The sequence below is a fragment of the Poecilia reticulata genome, chromosome 2 (genome assembly GCF_904066995.2).
Source record: "Poecilia reticulata chromosome 2, P_reticulata-male-v2, whole genome shotgun sequence".
NCBI classification, from domain to species: Eukaryota; Metazoa; Chordata; class Actinopteri; order Cyprinodontiformes; family Poeciliidae; genus Poecilia; species Poecilia reticulata.
Window position 1 is genome coordinate 37,415,034 of NC_088831.1, and position 22,088 is coordinate 37,437,121.

Sequence of the window (22,088 nt, forward strand, 5' to 3'; positions counted from 1 at the left end):
TTCAAATCGCCCAGATTGAACTTGAGTTAATTAAGTCAAAATTAATATGGTGATTTATTCAGTTAAGATGAAGATGCCACAACTGTTGCCTGTGTGCAGTAGTTTGTAGATTTAAGAAAACAGCACCCTGTGAGCCTGAGTCAGTCTGGGATTCATCACGGTGGGGAATAACCACCTGTGAATAAAAATGATTCAAAATACAGAAAAACCGTAGGGTTCAGACAGAAGTTGTAATTCCTGCTGCTGTTCCAACCAGTATTATAAAATTGATGTCCATTGTGTCAGAAATCTTTTTTTTTTTTCAAATGACTGCTTCACTTGTCTTTATATGATTGATACATGGAGTGATTTTGCAAATCTCACTTTTCTTCACGTGATCAGTCAGTTTTTTGCTAATGAGGGTTTATCTGCACTCCAGTAATGGATCTGTCAAATTCCCAGTATAATGTCTGTCATATCTCTCAGACTTGAGATTTCCAGATCGAGTTTTCTTGCATCAACATTTTATTTGGCCCTTAAAAGTTACTCAATGCCAACGCTACCTGTAGTTTATAGAAGAGTAGTTGAAATATCCAGACAGCTAAATACTATCTCCATTAAGCTCAGACACAGGAAAAAAAAATACAACGTTGATAGTCACCTACATGATAGGCTTCATTTTCACAAAGAGCACCTGCAGTTACCTTATTGGTCTGGCTGTTGATTTCCTGCTCAAGCTATCTTTCCTAGCCACGGGATAAAATGTGTTTTGCTGTCATCCAACAGATTTGAATTGTTCCTTCTCTAGTATGAAAGTTTTCTTGTGTTTTCCAACACAGAGACTATTTTGTCAGGTGAGGAGAAATCCGTCCTCCTGCTGTTTACTACCACGCAGCTCACTCGCAATTCCTGCATAATCTTTGTTGCAAAAGTGCTTACTGTATTCCTTTTCTGTGTTGCCACAGATTCGTTGAACATTCTCCACTTAAAATGCTCTTTTTGTTTATAACGCTGTGGTAGGTTTACAGATTTGCAGAGATTTTGTCGTCCTCACTATATGAAGGAGTGGGCATGAGTTTTCGGTATTTTTTTATTTTTGTTTTAAGCTTTGTTAGACCGTTTGAATAAAATGGTTTCAAAATATTTATGTTTTGCGGCTGTGAAGTATAACGATGTTTCCCGTTTCATATCCGATTCATGATGGAAATCTTGTCATTTTCATTACGGGTGTTTCTCAAAATCCAGACTATAGTGGACAGTAAACAATGTTTATAGTAAATGACTAAAAGTTCTTTTTTTTTTTTTTTTTTTTTTTTTTACAGGTTTTTACAAACTGTCTATCTATATGCAGTGGTAGTGGTGAAAGAGGGAGTAGGGAAGTTGCCAGTTTTCCCAGCAGGGGCATCTGCAGGGACAGATGGGAGATGATGACGGTGTGTAATAGGCATCTGTGTGACCCGCAGGGAAGGGAATACTCGGCTCTCATTCCCACTCTCTAGTCTGAGCACACAAACACTCAAACGCACACACATTCGCTGACACGCATTACAGCTTGTCATAGCTTTTCCCACAAACTGTCCTCAAGAGCGTACCTTTTACCGTGGCAGACAGTTACATAGATTGAGAGTAAACATGTGTTTTACAGAAGCATTGTGCCGACTGCTCCCTGGCGTACACAAACACACACACACACACACACACACACCCACGCCAGATTCATCGGTGGAGAGGAGAGAAGTGAATGAGCTCAAAATCCAGCCAATTACATCGTTGGCTGGAGGGGCTGTTGCCATGGTCATTGCCATTTTACACACCCCATGCTGTTCTCGCCATGTCTTACATAGGTTTCCTTCGGTGTGGACAAAATAGCCTTTATCCCTGTCTTGCTGCTGCAGAATGTTAAGACTAAGAGAAACCGTTGAGCTTCTTTCTCCAGGGCTTTTCTCATCTTTTAATTTTGGCATCTCAAAACATGCCTGAGTTTCTTTACAGTTATGCATACTTTGACAAAAATAGACTCATTCTGCCTTTTTTTTTTATCTAATATACCCTGAAGCAAAAAATAAATAAATAAAAAATTTTAAAAAGAAAGCTTTTAGCACATGCTGTGTACAATTTGACATGAAAGCTCAAGAAACATTTTTGCAAAAAATAAACATTTTTCTCTAAACAAGTCGTAACTGTGCATTTGGAATCAGAATGGTGCAAAGATTCACGTTGTGTCACTGCAGACATCTCTCACAGAGTAGCAAAAAGACCCCTGACTGAATGGCACACAGATGGCAGAAGCAACTTCAAAACACACAAAAAAGAACTGAAACTAGGAGAAGTTGTTGGATTTTTGTTGTTAATTCTGCGCATCTCACAAAATGGAAGAAAATGTGAAGTTAAAAATGTTGAAAGCCCCAATATATTCATTTTAAACTACCTCTCCATCAATTTAGTGTATCTACTTAATCTTCACGGTGCATCATGCATTAGAACATTTTTAAAATCCATGCAGAAAGGATTCTGGCTGAGATTCAAATTCTGGTCAAAAGTCAAAACATGCCTACTGGGAATCCTACTGAGATTCCTGAGTAAGCAGACATTTTACATCATGGAAACTTGAATATGTAAAACCAATTTTTCTATTCAGTTTATTTTTAGTTATATACAGAATTAAGGAGGTTGACCCCTGCAAAACATTTAAAAACATAATTTTTTATCAAAAATGCCATTACATTTTGAATGAGATTTACAATCAGAACGATTAATGAAGCAATTATGGGTAATAAAAAGTTCATTATGATAAACCCTGATATTTTTGGTATTGCCTAATATTTTGGATCAGACACAACACCCACAAGTTTGGATGATTCAGCATCCACTCCACTTTTTGCAAACCTCTCTCTGCCAGTTCTTGAAAACTATGACTCTTGACCAAAAAAAAAAAAGACTAATACGACATGGGTTTTATGAAGTTATAACGAGGAAAAGAAGAGAGTGTGCATCATGGGAGATGGCAGCAACACGAGGAGGCTCCAGGGGGTGCAGCAGGCTAGGTTATCCACTTCTATACCTATCCAGAATATTTGTGTGAGGAGCAAAATGTATACTTGGGACATTTATATCCTGCGAAGATTTAAAAAAACAACATTGCATCAATATGTGTTTGCATTTAAGGGTTTGATTGAAATGAAATACACAAAAAACTGTGTGACTGAGATGTCTTTGTGAAGATGTTTTGTTCAGATCTGCAACATTTCATTCCACATTGTGGCACAGAAAATAAACGTTACTGCAGCCTTTGAAACATAGCTTTACACTCTGAGCTTTATGAATTTGCATGCCACAGAAAACAGGTTCTTAAAGGCATCAGCTCTCTTGTTAGGCTGGAAGAAACGGTCCCTATTGAGAGCAGGAACCTTTCATTCCTGATCAATTCCATAAAAAATCTTTGAAAGTCGTGTTGATTATTTTCTGCTCATAACATAAAACAGTGGCATAAGTGGATACCTTGTATGTCTATGTTCTCTGATTTATATGCATGATTTATTTTTTTAAATCTCACTTATTTTGGTTTTATTTTTCATGCATTTATCCTTCATTCTGCTCACATCTGTGTTTGTTTGTGTGTGTGTCTGTTTGCTCATGCATGCATTTAGGTATACGAGGCTGTGCCGTGCAACAGGGAGTGCGGCCAGTACGAGTGGCGGACCGAGCCCTGGTCCATTTGCACCATCAACACTGTGGACGACTTGCCAGCTTGCGGAGAGGGAGTCCAGAGTCGCAAGATCAGGTCAGTGTGCAGGATAGGCCTGGCAGACTGTTGGGCTGCTTTGGCAGCACACAACCAGAGAAGTTGGATTGGCAACAGCAGTGCAGCACGCTCACTCACTTGTCATTCACACTTGCGGCGCTAAGGGGAAACGGTCACAACAAGCTGTTGCTTCACAACGAATGCTGAAAGATAATTTTCACATTCTTTGCATCTCTTTGGCACTTAGAAAGTCACAGAGGAAACAGAAGCCTAAATAAAGCTGTACTGTTATTACGGCTGTTCTTAAACTTTTACGTGAGAAGCAGAAATAAATTCTACAATATCAAATAAAAAACATTCATTCCCCTTGAACTTTTTGCATATTTTCATATTACAACCACAGACCACTGTTAATTGTTATAAACACAGTATTTTATGAAATTTGTTTTTGTAATAGACCAACACAAAATGCATAATTATGTAGTGGAATAAAAATGACAAAAGCTTCTTTATATACAAGGTCAAATGGGCCACTTTTTGTGCAGTGATACTTATCACAACAACAAAAAAAACTGAAAACTGCATTTACTTCAGTGACCTGAAACCTTTTAGAAACTCTTGTCTGTTCTTTGCAACAACAACAAAAAAAACTAATCTCAATCAGCCGGACTGAAGAGCATCTCTGAACAACAATTTTCAGGGTTTGGAATTTGACTCGACAATTCTAACACTTTAATATGATTTGTTGGAACTGTGCCTGTGGCTGGATGCTTAGGGTATCAAGTGGTGAGTTTATGTTGAGTTTTTCTGCAGGGAAATAGAGTTCAGCACATAGCCATGTATATTTGTCTCAACTGACCAGAGCACATCCTTCAATGTGGTTTACGGCAAACCAGTCCTTCTGCACACCTGGCAAAAAAGTTTTCTTTTTGACACACAATCCAGTTTTGTATTTATCATAAGTTCCAGTACATGTATCACTCTGCGTCTCCTTGGAGCTATTTATGCTATTTGTGTTGGTTTATAAGTAATGGAATCATCATTGATTCCATTGTGGTTTCCAAGTGAAAAAAGTTTTAATATAAAACGTTCAATGACAAGAGAGAGAGAGAGAGAGACGTAAATAGCTCTATATGACTTAGTAAATAGGGAACAAACATTTTAGATAATGAGCAGTCAGAAATGCCAGGGTAAGACTCTGTGTAGGAGATAATGAGTTGTTGAGACTGGAAGATTCTGAATCGATGAAATCATATGGAAAACAAAACCTTGAGTGATATCTATGAAAAGTAACAGCAGTCACTTTCTTGCAAACTTGTTTATGATTAGCTACTCTCCAAAAGTTATAAATGGATAATAGCATAGCCCTTAATAATAATAAATAATAATGAGCAATGTGATTTTTTTTTATTTCTAAAACTTGTTCCCCTTGGGTCAAAACCTACCAGACCTCAACACAAGCACACTAGGAATTATTTACATAACGGGAATATAAATCGATGAGTGAATAAATTATTCTAGTGCTTCATGTGGAAAGTAAATAAACATTTTGACCTCGTGCTTCAGTTTTGATAAAAATAAGATGTTTTTAAAAAGCAGAGAAAACTCAAAGGCCTGATATAAACTAAACACTTAAAATAAGATTACTTCAAATTTTTAGCAATCCACTCTGAGTCAAAATCTTTAAGATGAGTCTCAGTCCATGTGGACTGAGATGTCAGCCCCTCGAGACTTGTTATATAGCTGCTTCTAGTGCTATTTTATTTTTTATTTTTTTTATAGGTGTGTGATGAGGGGAACAGCAAGCAGGGAGGATGGCAGCCCAGACGACAGTATGTGTGATCCAGAGGAAATGCCTCCCAGGGCCCAGGTTTGCTATTTAGCCTGTCCTAATGACTGCGTTGTGTCAGCCTGGGGAGCCTGGAGCAACTGCTGTCCGGTAAGAGCCAATAATTGTTTATTTTTCCTGATGCATTATGAGCCATGGTAGAAAGTTAAAACAGAGGTATATATACTGTGTATATATATATATATATATATATATATATATATATATATATATATATATGCATTTTCCCATTCAAATGCTTGGAAGCGAAGCCGGTGAGGCAGCAGCGAGCAAGCCTCACCTGGGATTTGCGCAACCTCTTGCTAACTGCACCGGTTGCCACTCTATGAGAGCATGCTCCTACTGTCTGTATGTCGCCAATAAAACAGTTAAAAATATTTAATGTATGAACAAAGTTTCCATAATTTAGCTTATGTATTTAATGTACTGTGTTTTTATTGTCACTAACTGTGTGTGTAACGTGTTTCGTGTGCTGAGGAGCGATCAGAAACGGCAGAGAACAGATTCGAGTTGAGGCAGGCAGTTCTCGTGCCTCACCACTGGGGGCGCTCATGATCCCAGACATTAGTGACTCCACAATTGCAGAGTAAGAGACAGTAACAGCTAGGCTTACAGAAGCTGCGCTGATACAAAGAGCGAGGAAGACGTGGTTTTGAGTTGTACTTTAACGGTTTCTCCCTGTGCTGTTAAGCATGTCAAGTTTGATTGAGATAACGGAATTATTAAGCATCACATGTTAAAGAATAGTCTTTTTGCCCTCCAGCATTGTTCGCATGCGTGAAATGTCCTTATGTAAACAATAGCATGCAGGGGTCTAGATTTGTAAATCTGATTATAATTAAGTCGGTGCCTCACCAGCTATGAACCTGATATATATATATATATATTTTACTCCTACTATGTGTCTTAAATAGGAAAATAAATAAAACTAAACAAATAAATAGAATCTAAAATTAATTTCATCATATCAAAACATTTTGATATGCTGAATTATGACATACCTTTACAGGAACTTGAACTGGATTTAAGCCCAACTCTTAAAAATCAGTCCTGCACCAAACCTGAGCTATAAACTTCACACTTGACTTAAGCCACAAAGGAAAAAAATTGTTCTCTTTCCAACTGATAAAAGAGTCTTTAATCCCCAAGAATCTATTGGTAGCTTTCTTTATACCATTGCATCTGATCATTTGGATTGTTCTTGGGGGATCTAAGACTTGGGTGCAGCTGCTTGGCTGTGTAAACACAGTCATTGCATTTCTTTAGGCATGACTTGTTCCATTATTTGAAGGCCATGTGCAGCTTGGAGGTCTGTAGCCAGTCACTCTGCAGAAACTTGTCAACTTCTGAACACTGTGTGCCTTACCATCACAAACTGATTTTACACAGCCCACTGTTTTATGCTGGGGTTCCTGTCCTCCAGAACAAGTCAGTTGAATGTGGATCTGGACCATGCTGGATTTCATTGAGCTTCTGAAAGCAAAGCGTTCTTTTACAAATGTGTATAAAAGTTACCATCATCTGTATGTCTTTGAGGTTGTGTGTGTTTCAAACCTTGAATCTTTAAGACGTTTTGTATGTTTAAAAATTCAAAACTGTTTCTCATTCAATACTGTTGCAAAACTATAAATTATTTATATTTCATGTCACAGCTGATCTCACTTTTCTGTCTACAGCTTTGATTTTACATCAAATTTTTGCAGAATGTAATTTTATACTTGCCAGTACAACTTATACAGATGTTATATTCCAACATGGTGCCACTGTTATTATTCATTTAACCAAGAAGTCACACTTTAACACTGATTCCATAATTTTTGGTGAAAGTAAATTCATGTTTTCATTCTCTTCTGAAAGTTAGGCCTCAGGCTTTAACACATCATGTTCCCCAGTGTCGTAGCCACAGGCTAGTGGTCACATGGCCATGCAGTAACGTTATAGGTTTTCTGTCAGAAACAGCAGTTCACTGAACCGGAACATTGGAGTTAGAGAAAGAACAGAATAAAGAGAAAGGAACAATAGAGATCACTTAATTAATCTGAGGGGTTTCTTTTACGTTTTGGTCTGACAGACGTGTTATCTCATTCAGGCATTCATTCTGCAACCTTCAGCAGCACTATAAGACATGAGAAATTATGTTATAATCTGTCCTGAAATATAATTACCTTGTAGCAGTTTGCACCAGATGGAAAGTAATGTTGGATTAATTACAGTTATCAAAACATGGAAATGGAAGAACATGTGTTTACTTATCTGCTGGGGGGTTTTTTTCAGCAAATTTGATCTAGGTTCTGCTTAAAATGGGAATATGTACATGTACAGAAATTATGATGGAAAAATTATATATTTTTTTTATTTGTAGCCGTATTGATTTTGGCACACGAGTAGCTTTATATGGTCTTATTTATAACATTGTTTTAATTATTTAATGGCTGAGGACGGATTTGTGGCACCTTGTATAGAGAAAATAAATGTATGAGTTTGAGACTGTGTGACAGTGTGAACGCATAAACAGAACAATGTCTCTGTCTGATTTATGAGAGCCACACAGGAGAGTTCTCATTAACCGGTGACACTGACTGAGATGCATCTAGTCGTGAGTCAGGTGCAGAGGGACAGATACGCTTTGCTGCAAACTTTTTTCCTCTTTAATCAGAAGCCCAGGTTCGATCTGCACAGCCAACGGACTTCCATGTTCTACTAATGTGACTTTATTTTATCCTACCATGCTCTGTCTTCCTGAAGGTAGGGCTGTGCTCTGCTGTGACAATTGTTCTCTAGGTAATTATCACCCTCATATTCATCTGGCTGCAAAGTTCTCAGATGGTGAGATTTACCTCTGATTAGTATCAGTAACTTTGTTTTTGCATAAAATGCCATTAATCTTCAGAACTGATTTCTTGTAATAATTTTGAGAATTTTTTTGTTTTTAAATAAGTATGGGTATATATTATGCTAATATAAGACGTTACTAAAAATGTCCCTTTGTGTTTAATTTGGTATCTGACAACAAAAGTGATACAGTAAAAATAACAGGTTCAATTCAATCCGAACAAGCTAGATTCAGTTAAGAGATTTTATCAGTTTGGAATAAGAGTTGAAGTAAAAAAAAAAAACTTTGCACTTTCCAAATTATGTACATTAGATTTAAAAATATTAACAATTACACATTTAGTTCTTCGGTAAGAAATGTTCACAGTGTAGTCGTCTAATAGAATTTTCTAATCTCAAGAAGCTGATTGAGTTGCACTTTCAAGTCACTGTTCCAATACATTTTGAGTGTCTTATAATTATTTGTAGGGCTTCCTACATGTACAGCAATATGAATCAGTGTTAAACTAATCCCTCGCCGCTTTAAGACCCCTACACGTCGGATTTACTCTGTGCTGGAGAAAGTCAGCACAGAGTAAAACACCTTACCTTTCTTTGTAAGGTGTTTTAGGGCATAACAAGGTCATAACAGGCTCCCCGTTGCTTTTAATGGAGGGTGACGAGTTGTGGAGGATTTTGAACAAGCGCTAATCGTTGTTAATGATGTTGTGGTGGTGTGTTGTCATGCTACCACCATATCAGGGCCCTGGGTGGAGCCAGAGGAACGTAGAGGCACTGATGTGACCTGGAGACTACAAACACCAGCAGAACTTCTGCTGTGAGCACTTCATGCCCCCATTTCGGCTTTCTTAGGAATAAGTGTGGCTTCTCTGCACACCAGGTGGCTGCAACAATCTCACTACAACCAATTGGGTTGTCCTTCGCTCACTTTTTTTTTTTTTACACAAGAATGGGTCATTTGTTCTAGTCATGGCCAGGCCTTCTGGATGACAGGAAGAAAGAAGGCTTGTCGAGTTTCTGCACAGAAAACCTTTCATCTGTTCATCTTTATGCTGGTGATAATGTGAAAGTTTAATTATTGATGATGATGCGATGGCCCCATTGGGTATGGGAAGGAGTTTTGTTTTGTTTTTTTTCTGTATTGCTGCTGAAGTTTACACTGTCAGCTCAGAAACTTTCTGTATACTGAGGGAGAATTGTGACAAGGTCTCAAAAATGTCTGCTTCCTCTTTTATAGCCACGGTGGTAGCATTGTGTTTGCGATATGTGCTTTTGTAGCACACAGCTGCAACGTGGTGCAGTCTTAGAGAGTGATGCTCAGGAGTATTATGGGTGTGGTCTAGTCACAGGCATCATCAACATCTCTATACATGAATGTGCTGCTCGTAAATGCAAAGTAAAGAGGAGGCAGAGTAGAATGCAAAGAACATAAATATTTTAGGGGGATGCATTTGTTTACTTGTCATCTAATTCTTTCAAAGGATCGTAAGGGGTTTTGAAACGAGGATCTGGAATTTGCACAGAAGCCAATGAGTGAATAGAGTTTTTTATGAAGTGCGCCCCAGTGATCTTACTGTGGGGATACTGTTTGATGTTAACTGTTTGATGTTAGCCCACACACTGTCCCCAGCCTCAGTTTTACATGTGCAAAAATATTAGCTTATGTGTTATATACTGACAATTTACAGGTTTGTAAAATATTCCTCACTGAAACTACAAGGACTTGATGAGACTCGAGTTGCCTTAGATGGTAGATGTCTGGTTTGGTCTTTGTTTGTCTTGAAGAAGCTTTTAGCTTTCGGACTAAATCAAGATTTATGCTAAATAAAATGCAAACAAAAGAGCTTAACAGTATAGAAAAGATATTAAATGTTTAAAACGTTTTAATCACTTTCTTGCACGTAATGCTATAAGTTTTTACTTTACAAACTTTGAGAGACCTTCAGCAAGCTGTCAGAACCGCAGCTCAGCTGGGATAAGTAAAACTGTTTACTTTTAATATGATGACTTGATTAATGTGGTAAAAATTGACTTTTTCATCTGAAAGTAGCTTGTTCTTTGGACTGACTACACTTTTCCAGAATGTTAATCTTTACAAGTGCCTGTTTGTTATTCAGATCCTTAACATTCAGTTCAACTTGTCTTCATAACAACATGGTTTGTTTTTCTTTTCAGATTTGTTCCCATAGATTTTCTCTGAAATGTGAACATCATTACAATAGAAAGTCTTGTCAAGTTTTTAAAAGGGTATTGAAATTATTCTCACAACAACAAATAAATTAACATTCATTATATTGTGTCCTTCGAAAATTACTTCTTCTTCAGAAGAAGAAGAAGAATGGCAGCAGGAAAATGTATACAGACTCTGTAAGGAAATGATGGATCAGGGGGATTTGCTCCTAAGGTCTGTGACAAATTACCGTAGAAATAAATTAAAGTTATGGCAGTAAAGTACAGTTATCTCGATAGGGTGAATTTATCATTTGTTCCTTCACACTGTTTTCTAAATTACCTACTAATCCCAGCGCAACTGCAGTGAATTTCCCGAAGTGGAGGGTTAGAGAATATTAAGAAACTTAAAAAGCACTTTCACTAAGGTATTTTTGCAAGATTCGAGCCAGTTTGTGATAAATCTGCAGGCAGAGATCAGGTTTAATTTCAGCTGGCTTCATCCTTCAACTGTTGTCTCTTAAACTAAGCTACTTTTTTTTTTTTTTTTTGGTGCCGTTGTTGTGCAGCAGTGCGACGCTGGCAGCGCGAGGAACAGAAGCAGACAGATCCTCCGCCTCCCCGCCGTGGAGAACGCGGCCTGTCCAGACCTGGTCCAATCAGAACCTTGTCTTCTCAACAGTACCTATTTCACATACCAGTACAGAGTCTCAGGTAGGGTGAGCCACACATGCCTGATCAAGTTGTGAAACTAATGAAACACGTTTTATATACATCTGCTTGCAATCTGTTTTCATACCATATTCATTTACTTACGCTCTCAAATCTAATTTTGTGTCCCATGCGTCTGGAGACGATATTAGAATGACGCTACCTTCCTGTGTCTTTATTTTCTCCATAGATCAGAGAGTGTGTCTCTGAATGAATCATTCAGGTTTGCAGCCTCTGGTGGCTCCTAAAAGGGTTAAGTGCTACCTGCTTTAACAGCCATGTCTGTGGATACTCTCTTAAATTCCAAATGAGCAGCTGCCCTGTAGTCCATCTTCGTTACAATCGCCGTTTGAGCCACAGTGGCTGACTAAGACTATAAATTGCATCAATCAGGAGCAAATAGTGTTTTGTTAGTTGCGAATTCCACTTTTTATAAGTAAAATTCTAACTCTCTTGCATGTTGATGGCATAGAAATATCCTTTGCCTTAGATAAATGCTCTAGCATCAGCTTACCTGATATGCACTGATGTAAATAAAACTCCTACTGCCAAAACTCATCTTTGAAGACAACTTGTGGTAGAGAAATGGACAGTCTGTTCACGTGCAGCAGCTCCAGTGGACATTCCTGCACTCGGCATGCCAACTGCATGTTCCCTCAAAACCTGTGACATCTCTGGCAGTGGGCTGTGTGACAAAACTGCGTATTTCAAAGTAGCCTTTCATTTTTTTTTTTACTGTATGCTTTAATTTATGCTAGCACACAAACTTAGCAGCAACAATTGAAGATGCGTTGTCTTTCTCTAACAAATACATAGCTTGATGGTAGATATCTATCACAAACACTTTTTTTAAGTATTTATTTTCACACATTCCACTTCTCCATTTCCTAATATTTATTTTTCTAAATAACTGTGTTTGGGTCTGTCTCTGTAATTTCCGTATAAAAAGTTGTCTGATCTGTTGATAAAAGATTTTTAAAAAAATTTTGTACCTACTCCAGTTACTCATCACTGTGTGTCTTTTTTTTTTGTAAGCCTTCATTGCCAAAAAAAAACAAAAAAAGGTGCTAATGCAGATGTAATGATGCTTTGTGTGTAGACTGGAGTACCTGCCAGCTGAGTGAAAATGCCATCTGTGGTCAGGGGTCGCGGTCACGTCTCCTGGACTGTGTGCAGAGTGATGGAAAAACAGTGGCGTTGCAGAAGTGCCAACAGGTAATGGTCCTATAAAGAATAAGGAGTCTTACATAACACACCTGCAGGTAAAAGCTGTCTGAGTCCACACTTTGTGGGTGTTAAATCTTCACTTATTCTCCTTGATACAGACACAAGGGCTTAGGTAAACCCTGTTTTTTTTCTAATTTATTATTTATATCTGGTTAAAGCCAAACAACTCCAAAGCAAATCAAATTGCAACAACCGTTTACTTTGTTACATTAAATTATTTAACAGAATATTTTAGTATTAGAATGAGTGTGATGGCTGATGACGGCTAATACATACCAGCTGCTCCTGCTCCGCTGCCATAGATTACACATTGTTGAAAGGCTTGTCGTTTCATGCTCAGGTGTAAATGTTGCTTCTAATCTTGGGACCAATGTTTCAGGAAGCCGTTTGCCAGTAGGTCAGCGGAGCTTAATGGTGTTGTTATCTCAATTGTGGAAAGACGAATGGTTTTCTTACTGCAATGAAGCAAAAAGCAGAGAATCCCGCTCTGGATTTGCAACTATTAACAGATACAGCAAATTTGTTGGAAGTTCTAATAAAAAATATGTATAAAATAAAAAGAAGGTTGCTTTTTTTTTGTGCATAATTTTATGTTAATTTTTCTTGAAAATCCAGCCTTTGTTGGAGTGCATTTATTCAGTGAAGAAAACATTATTTTTAACAAATACCTTTTGTACCTCTTGTTCCATCCAATTTTATTTTATTTCTTTTTCACTAAAAAGAAATAAAATAATTAAAACATTTATTAATTTTATGTTAAAGAATGTGGGACCTCATTAGAAATCTATGACTTTCTGTCAAACAGAACAGAGGCCAGTTTTTTTCTGTAAATGGTTTGGACAAGGACCAATAAACCCAAAATCATTCATATGCGTTTTTCATTAAACTAATAACTTTATTTTTAGGAATAAAGAGTTAAAATTAGAATCCAAAATCATTTTTAGCAAGTTGAAAGTTGATTATATCTTTCTCAGTAATCATTGAAAGAAAAAAAGTCTTAATTCATAAATCTATGCCAGATTATTCTTAGAGTTCAGATCAGAGGAAAGCAAGTTTTTTTTTCCCAATGTTAAATATATTCATACTTATATTAAAGGCTTGACATGCATTTATCAGAAGGCACAGTTAAACTTAGTTGGATTCATTAAACTGCTGCATCTCCACCATCCTACAATAAGCCGCAGCTTCATTTGAAATGTGAAAATCTGGCTGTTTGTTTTTACTTTTCTTGTTGTTGCTGGAAATAACCAGCAGGCCCTCCACTCAGCTCGGCTCCTGTTTCCTACAGTTTGGCCTGATCAACAAGTTGCAGCTGTTGGAGAGCTGCGTTGTTGACTGTCCTGTCAGCTGCATCCTCTCTGACTGGTCGCCGTGGGCGGATTGCTCGCACACCTGCGGTACCCAAGGTAAGCATTATGAGAAGAAAAACTTCAACCTAGTTAAAGAAAGAAAAAAAAAACAGCAATAAACGCAACCTGTTGAGCAGATGCACGGTGGACCACATATTTAGCACTTAATTACTTCATCTACTCAGGCAGTCACCAAGATGCTGAATTGTGCATGAATACATTTAAATGCATTGAAATATTTACAAGCTGATGCAATCCACAGACTTATTACATAGTAAGAGTGTCCACTGTATTTTCTTCTAGGAATTGGTCTCAGTTTGTCATTATAGCATACAAATCAGAAATCCCTTATTAACATAGGAATTTCTGAATTTTGTTTATATTTAATGAGGTTAATTACAACCAAATCCCATGCAGCTCACCTGTTCGGATGCCATAAATTATGTAGCATGCTTAAAGATGAAGTCCGTAATCACCAACCTGGCTTGCCGGCAATCGCTTTTGAGAGTGGCGTCGTGACCTCATGCAATATACAAAAGTAATGATTTAACCTGGATCCATATATTGTTTCCCTGGCTTCCCAAAGTCAGCCTCCCAAAGAGGAAGCTTGTTATCCAGCTAATTAGAGGGACTCAGCGCTGCCTCCTCAAGTTCATTAATTTTAATTTGTCACTGGCTGTCTGTCAGCTCAAACTTAACCCCTCGCTCCTAAAGCTCACACTTGCAGCTGCTCTCGGCTGGGGATTTAAACTGGAGGTTTTCTCCCTCGCTGTGCCTCCCGAAGCTCTGTCACGGCTTCTGCGACTCTTTCTGCCACTCACCCAGCTCCTTCTTACAAAAAGACAAATACGTCTTTCAGCCTTCATGAGGGATTTGTGTCATATATGTGTCAGGCGATCCAAAGATCATGTTTTGTTTTGTTTTGTGGGTACACTGGGGAAACATCAGTGTTTTTTGGTTTGATTCTTTTATTTTTCTCCCTGTTCTTTTTTTGGTGGAGCTGAACTGCTCTTTACTGTGTGTGCCTCGGGGCTTACAGAACAACAAAACCCCTAAAAACACACAAACGCACTTTCTGTTGAATTGCCAATTGAAGCAATGCTTACCTCAGCCTCCTAGGATTCTGTAGACTTAGGAATCAAGGTATGGAAGTTATACGGATAAAGAGTCACGTCTGTCCTTGTAAAGTAGAAGCAATGGACCTTGAAAGCAGCGACAGTTTTGATGAAACAAAGTGATAGCAGCGTCATGCTGAGCTGCCGGGAAGCTGGACAGAGCCAAACGCCCTGCAGTCCCAGAAGAGAACCTGTTGGAGCCAAAGTCTTGAGGCTGGAGCGGAAGGATGACCTTGTACAGCTTGAGCTACAAAAATAATGGAGGTCCTATCCGAGTCCAGATGTGAACCCACGTGCAAAATTTCAATTTTCAACTAAAAACTTCAATATTTCAGTCAATATGCCACTTTAGAGCCCACAGCTGTCTATCAGTTGGGCTACGTTTTACGGCTGCTGTGACGGCTCCTACCTTTGAAATGAAACAAACGCTCACATTTAGTATCTGAAAGATCATTACTGGAAGAAATAGGTTACTTCTCTGATAAATGTACTTGTTAGGATAGAATAAAAGTTTTTTTCTGTCTGTGTTTCTCTACAACACACTACTCCATGGCTGGTTGCCAACAATTCCCTTCACACGTTATTAATGGCCCTCTTGAACGAGGCACTTTGGTAGAAAACTGCTAGTTCTGAGGATAAAGTGGCAAAATGACTCATGTGTTTGACAGTTGTGCTAATTCTTCTTTGTAATAAAAAAAAAAAAAAAACATTTCTTGGAAAAAAACGAGAAGATGGAGCCGGCTTTTACTTCTGAACAATTTGATTCACTCATACTTAATTAAGATTCATGTTTTTTGCACGTTTTTAAATCTTCAAATGTTTTTGGATATAAATGCTACATTGTATACATTTCCTGCAGATTCGTTTATTCATGCCAACATACAGTGGGACTTTAAAATGTCACCGCTGTGGGAGTCTCACAGATGTAACCAGAGAAAGTATTTAATTTTGAACGTAGGCTGCAGCTTGCAGATGTTCTCTGAATCCGTGTAACTGTTCTTCAAAATGTGGCGTTGGTCTTGATGTCATGTAGGTCACTCTGTCCGCACACGGAGGATCCTTCAGGAGGCTCAGGAGGAGGGTCGTCCCTGCCCCAGCCAGCTCTCCCAGACTAAGCCGTGCTCCATAAGGCCGTGCTATATGTGGCTGCTGAATGACTGGTCTCTGTGCGCTGTGGAGGTATGACCTACTTTGATATTAAAGAAAATGTTCATTTCGCTGAAATTAGTCGCGAAAAGTGCCGCACTATTCTCTCCACCCGCAATCAAAAGCTGTGACTCTGAATGGTTAAGTGGGTTAAAAATATCCATCTTTAAGTTTAGCAAATTTCACAAGTTTAAAATCAAAAGCCGTGGAACTTAATGAGGCTGTGACTTTGTATCTCTCTCCTTTGCAAGTGTCATATCTTGTTATCACTCTTGGAAACAATTACAAACTTCAAGGCTCTTCAAAGCCTTCCTTTTCTTGCTTCTAGTTCTGATGTTTGGAGACTTAACAGATTGTCTGTGATGGGACTTAAGAAAACTAATTACAGCAAAACTGCCCGTAAAATTGACTTAGCCTTTATATTGACATTTGTATACAGTATGTTCATTTTTAATAAAACTATATTGAGAAGAGAAGAGGTTTGTTGTCCTGTTGATCCTATTCAAAAATTGCTGTCACATTTTCAGAAAATGTGACAATAATTTTCAGCCATTTGGAAATCAATCAACAGGAAATTATTATGTCTACATTTCTGATGAGAAAAACATACAAATAAAAAATGACATTATTTATATAAGACATTTACCATTTTGTTAACGTGTTTAATAAAAAAAAACATTTTTAAAATTTCTTTTTCCACCATCTTTTATCTATCTACATGTGTAAAATGTACTTTTTAAAAGCTCATTTTTTAAAAATCAGACTTTTGCTATAACTCATTTCGATGCCCCTGAACAATGATTCATTCAGTCCTCCCTTTATAGTCTGCAAAATCATCATCAGTCAAGCAGGGGGTTTGAATTTCCTTTCCAGCCATCTCTTGGTAGTTCTCTTTGAAAGTTTTCTCGGACTTGCAGACCTCAGCTTGACCTCTGAATACATTATAAACCGAACTGGGGATACAGCATCTTGAAAATGCTTGGCTATCTCCTTCGAGGCTTTGCTTGCTTTGTGGGCACAAATTAATTTGGTTCAATGCTACAAAGCTGCTAACAAGAAGTCTAAGCTGGAGATTGTAGTTCGAATATTTGGAGAATTGATGTATTTATCAAGTTTTCTAATTTGGCGACTACAAATACGCTCTAGTTATTAAAAGCTGTAAGTTAGCTTACAGTTTTAGAGATTATAAGTCTTTTTAACAAATATGTGAGCAAATAAAATCATAAGTGATCTTTACATTTATATCTTAAGGAAACTGCACCAGTTTTGCTCTGACGTTTTTCTTACTAGACTTTTGCACGCATTCACAAAACATTTGGAGATCTGTTTTAATTTAAAAAAATAAATCTGTTTGGTTATTTTTTGATGGAGGAGGGAATGTAATTACACTGAATTGTTTGTTCTCATTAAGAATAATGTGGAGCACTATTTTTCAAAGGTTTTTTCTAATTAGTTTGAATATGTGAACATGTGTCCTAATGGTTTCTCGCATTATAATGACTTGCAAATGGGAAAAACAAACTGCAAGCCAATAATACACCAACAATAAACAGAAAAAAAACTGACTGGTGCCAGATGGAAAATGTGGATCTGCAAATGTGTTATGTAGCTAGAAATGTAGTGCAATGTTTGCTAAAAGTAACCTAATGGTGTGAGCAGTAATGTACATGAAGAAATTCATTATATGTTAGTAGAAATTTTTATATAATTGAAATGTATTTTAAAAACTGTAGAAACCTAACTTTTCATACCATGCTTTTTTGGTAACACTTTATTTGAAGGGGGGTGAATAAGACTGTCATGTCATAACATCTGTCATGAACATGAATAAACCTTCATGAATATTTATGACTGTTGTCATAAAGCGTCATTCGGTAAATTATGACACTTTTAATACAAAGTTGACATTATTCAAAATGTCTTTGTTATGACAACGTTAACCAAGAAATTATTACTGTTTAAACTTTACCTTTAATAACAAAGTTACCTAATTTTTAAAGTGCAATCAGTAATACTTTTATAACAAATTCATATCAGTCATGTTTATGTCATGTCATGTCATGTTTATGAAAGCGTCATGACAGTCTTATTCACCCCCCTTCAAATAAAGTGTTTGGTAAATAACACATTTTTCCCGTTTTTTCACTGTTTAATAGTTGATCATAAGCACTGACTGATTTAATGGAAAAATGTCAAAGATGTTTAATTGCTATTTAGTAGCTTAGGACTTTTTTTTTTTTTTTTTTTTTAGTAATTCGAAATAAAGATCTCACATGGAGTTCCTCAAGGCTTCATTCTAGTAATCTTACAAATAATCTCCTGATCTTACATAATAATGCAAACACTCAGTAAACCTGGATGGAAAAATGTGAATTTATCTCACCTTCATGGTCCAATATTGTAATATTTCATCAGCCTTCATGAGTCATTATATGGTCAAGAATGCACACTTGTTAATTTACATTGTAGAAACTGACAAAGAAACATTGAGTAGTTTTGAAAAAAATATATACATACATGTATATATATATATATCTATGTTTTGTATTTGTATCTGTGCAGGGTGCAAAATGCGGAGAGGGGGTCCGGAGAAGAAACCTGTCGTGTGTTGTCCACTGGGGGAACTGGCACGAGTCTCCTCCCCCTCAGCCTGTAGACAGAGAGCTGTGTGGAGATGTGCTGAGGCAGCAACTCCAGCAGGAAATGGAGCAGCCGTGCTTCGTCCCCTGCCCAGGCAAAGCCACTTTACTTTTATTGGATTCCCATATTTGCTCTTTTAATGTATTGGCATTTTGTTTAGAAGAACAACCAAACAGCTTAGGGCGTTAAATCAGACGGCACGTAACTGCATGACTGGAGAAATTATTTATTAGTGCATCAGTTGTTCAAATAACTGAAAACTCAATATTTTTTTAATAAAGCATTTGTAAAATGCTTTATAAAGCATTTTACAAATGCTTGTAAAATGCTTGTAAAGCATTAGTCGAAGGAAATTTGCATTTGTAAAGCAAATTTCCTTCGACTAGTTGACATTTTCAGACTCCAAGTAATTGCAAAATTCAAAGAAGTCATAATTTTACGAATGGCCCATTTCACTGAACATAATCCGTTTTATTCTCCCTGATAAACGCGAGAAGCCATTTTTCTCTCTCATAGAAATGAATGGGAGAATTTTGACTTAAAAACAGAACTTTAGAAGTTGGTTACAGTCTTAACAACTAACAACAGCTTCTTCAGTGATTAGTGTAATAAAAGCCACAACCAAATAAAGCATGAAAAAATATTCTGTGTTAATTGAAATAATTAACAAATCACACTGCCTCAAGCAGTCACCTCGTCCCTGACAATCATTCCACTTATCACAATTAATGCCAATGGGAGTGCTGCATGGGGAGAGTGTGTGAACGTAGCAAATTTCCATTTGAAAAAATAAAAGCCACATCAGAAGCAATCTAGTCTGGAACAGGGGTAGATTGGATTGAATTTATTCTTTATTTAAGTTAGGGTCTGAAATTGTTCATACCCCTGGCAGATTTTGATTTTAAATTGAATTCATTCAACCAACAATTTTATTTCTCACAGGAAATAAGATCAGCGTTTCTCAAAAGTTAATAAAACGGTTTAAAAGGGTTGGAAATTTTCAAAATGATATATATTTTATTGAAAATTGCCATGTCAAAAACTATGTAAACCCTCATTCAGTGGAAAAATCATTCTTGTCATTACAGCAATCAAACCTTTCCTGTTATTGCTGAGTAATAATAGGAAAGGTTTGCTTTCGCTGCTATTATGATGATTGTTTCATAAGTGAAGAGCTACAAATCTATAAGATTGGAATGGCTACTTGCCATCACCCTAATCTTTAGCTTTGTTCACTGATTCTGAATTAGTTTCAAGTCAGGACTCTGGTTGGGCCACAAGACATTCAGGTTTCTTCATAAAGTCAGAAACACACATGCTGGTAAAAGGTTACTCTAAACTGGAACATGTCCAGGGTTCACTGTCATGGATATACCTGACTATATGCAATATTTAGAAAAAGATAAGAAACCCTAAAAAAATGCTTAGTTTAAGAAATGTATCTGATACCTAAACTTTTTTCAGTGTAAAACAAATTGATGTAATTACAGATAAAAATCTTTAAGGTAAAATACAAATTGAAACACTCTCAGAAGTTTTTTTTTTAATTGTTTATTGATTTTATCATTAAAGCTCTGTTGCACTTTGCATTATAATTTCATTTAAAAAAAAGGTTCTTTGGCCTCATTTTGTTAGATTATTTTTACTGTATTTATGTTTTAGAAACTTTTTCAAGGGAGAATAGTTTCGAACAAAATCAGCACGATGAAAACATTTGTTACTTTTTCTATACTAAGATGCAGCATGTTTTTCTTTAAGGACAATTACTCTTTTTAACTTGTTTTTTTTTATACTGGTGATAAAATAGTGATCTGACTACAAAACAATCAGCATATGATATTTTTGCCACTTGTGCTTCCATATCTGTAACACTACTTTGTGTGGCTCAGTATAGCTGTTGGCATGCAGTGTCCAATTATCTGAAAAGGCGGTTCATGTATGCAGACTTATTTTGTTTTTCCACCCACCTTCCACTAATCAGCACCTGTGTTTGAGCTATATCACATCCAGGCTTTGATTATAAACCAAAGAATAGTTGGTTCCCCAACATCAGGTGTATCGCTGGTTTTAGACAGATCAAAAACATTATTAAAAAAATAATTCTTCATTAAACAACAATGACAAAAGAATGTTTTAAATTAGTCAAAAGGTCAGGCTTCCAAGAGCAAAGACTTGTAAAAGTAGGTTGGTGGTAGCGTCATGCTAAGGGCCGGTTTCAAAGCCAGGAACTGGCAATGAACATGAGCAGAACATTGTGCTAATGTTCTGCTCAGAGTCTGTGGAACGATGACAAGGGAGGACAAACTCTCTTCAGCTTGACCTGAAATCAACACAGCTGAAACTCTGATGTTTCAGCTGTGTGTTCCAGGAGGAAAATGACCCAAAATACACTTAAAACTAATTCTGAAGGAGGTAAAGCAGAAAATAAGCTGACATATTGAGTTTACGTCTGAACTCATTCCTATTAAAACTTTGTAAACTGTGCTTAAAAAGTAAGGAAAATACCATTTTCAATGATTTCTACCACATCTGCCACGAGTGGTCAAATATCCAGGTGGAATACTTCTAACCTTTTACTGTGGTAAGCTGGATGTTAACTTCTTAACTGAACTGTAAATTAATCAAACGTTTTGCTGAATCTCGATCATTTTGTTGCTTAAAACACCTGATCCATGTCATAATCTCTAATTGAATCTGTGCACGGTAAATGATCAACCTTTTCATTAGAATAATCACCATAGAAACAAGGAGATGGCATCTCACCAGTTTGCTGGTGTCATTTAGTGACAGTGGAGGTTTTTATATTTACTCCTTAAGCCAAAAAATGAGCATTGAATTATTTTCAGAGAGGCAGCAGCTGGTCAGCTGACAGCTCGCCTGCTTTACTGTCAACGTTTATCCCTCTGTAATGAAGCTTTACTTTGCATCTTTGCATGGCTGCTGCACAGGTAGCAAAAGATTTTAGTTCATTTTAATACTTGTCATCTTTACAAGACACAGTGATTGTCACTGATGAAAAGGCTTCTCAGACCTGCGATCTCAGTCATGTTGCCTTGTGAAGCCTTTTGTAAGGCTTTGCTATGAAGAGTAAGTGGCTGCCTGTGCTCATCTCTCTCCTCTGTGATTCTCTGCTTGATTCATCACTCAATCCGCCGATGCGGCGAGTCTTGGCTGAAGATCAGAAGTGTTTGATGCCAAGGGCAGACGTGTGTGTGCGCGCGTGTGTATGTAGATGTGTCTTCATCGTGCGTGCGTGTGTTTGTTGGTGTGTAGGTGCCAGCAGGTGAAATGTAAGGTCCAGCAGAAGAGCAGTGGAACATACATGCGAG

The 22,088-nt window shown here is 37.2% G+C and overlaps 1 protein-coding gene across 5 annotated transcripts in view; it reads left to right on the plus strand.

Moving 5' to 3' along the window:
• Window positions 1–22,088, plus strand: part of thsd7ba (thrombospondin, type I, domain containing 7Ba) — a 203,031-nt gene that overhangs the window by 167,924 nt on the left and 13,019 nt on the right. For 4 of the 5 annotated variants that reach the window (XM_008403136.3, XM_081604543.1, XM_081604540.1 and 1 more), the window contains 7 exons: window positions 3,627–3,760; window positions 5,504–5,660; window positions 11,141–11,285; window positions 12,382–12,497; window positions 13,798–13,915; window positions 16,007–16,152; window positions 18,682–18,853. In XM_008403136.3, coding sequence (XP_008401358.1) covers window positions 3,627–3,760; window positions 5,504–5,660; window positions 11,141–11,285; window positions 12,382–12,497; window positions 13,798–13,915; window positions 16,007–16,152; window positions 18,682–18,853 — 988 coding nt within the window. The remainder of the gene's footprint in view (window positions 1–3,626; window positions 3,761–5,503; window positions 5,661–11,140; window positions 11,286–12,381; window positions 12,498–13,797; window positions 13,916–16,006; window positions 16,153–18,681; window positions 18,854–22,088) is intronic. The other variant, XM_081604542.1, reaches the window with a different exon arrangement.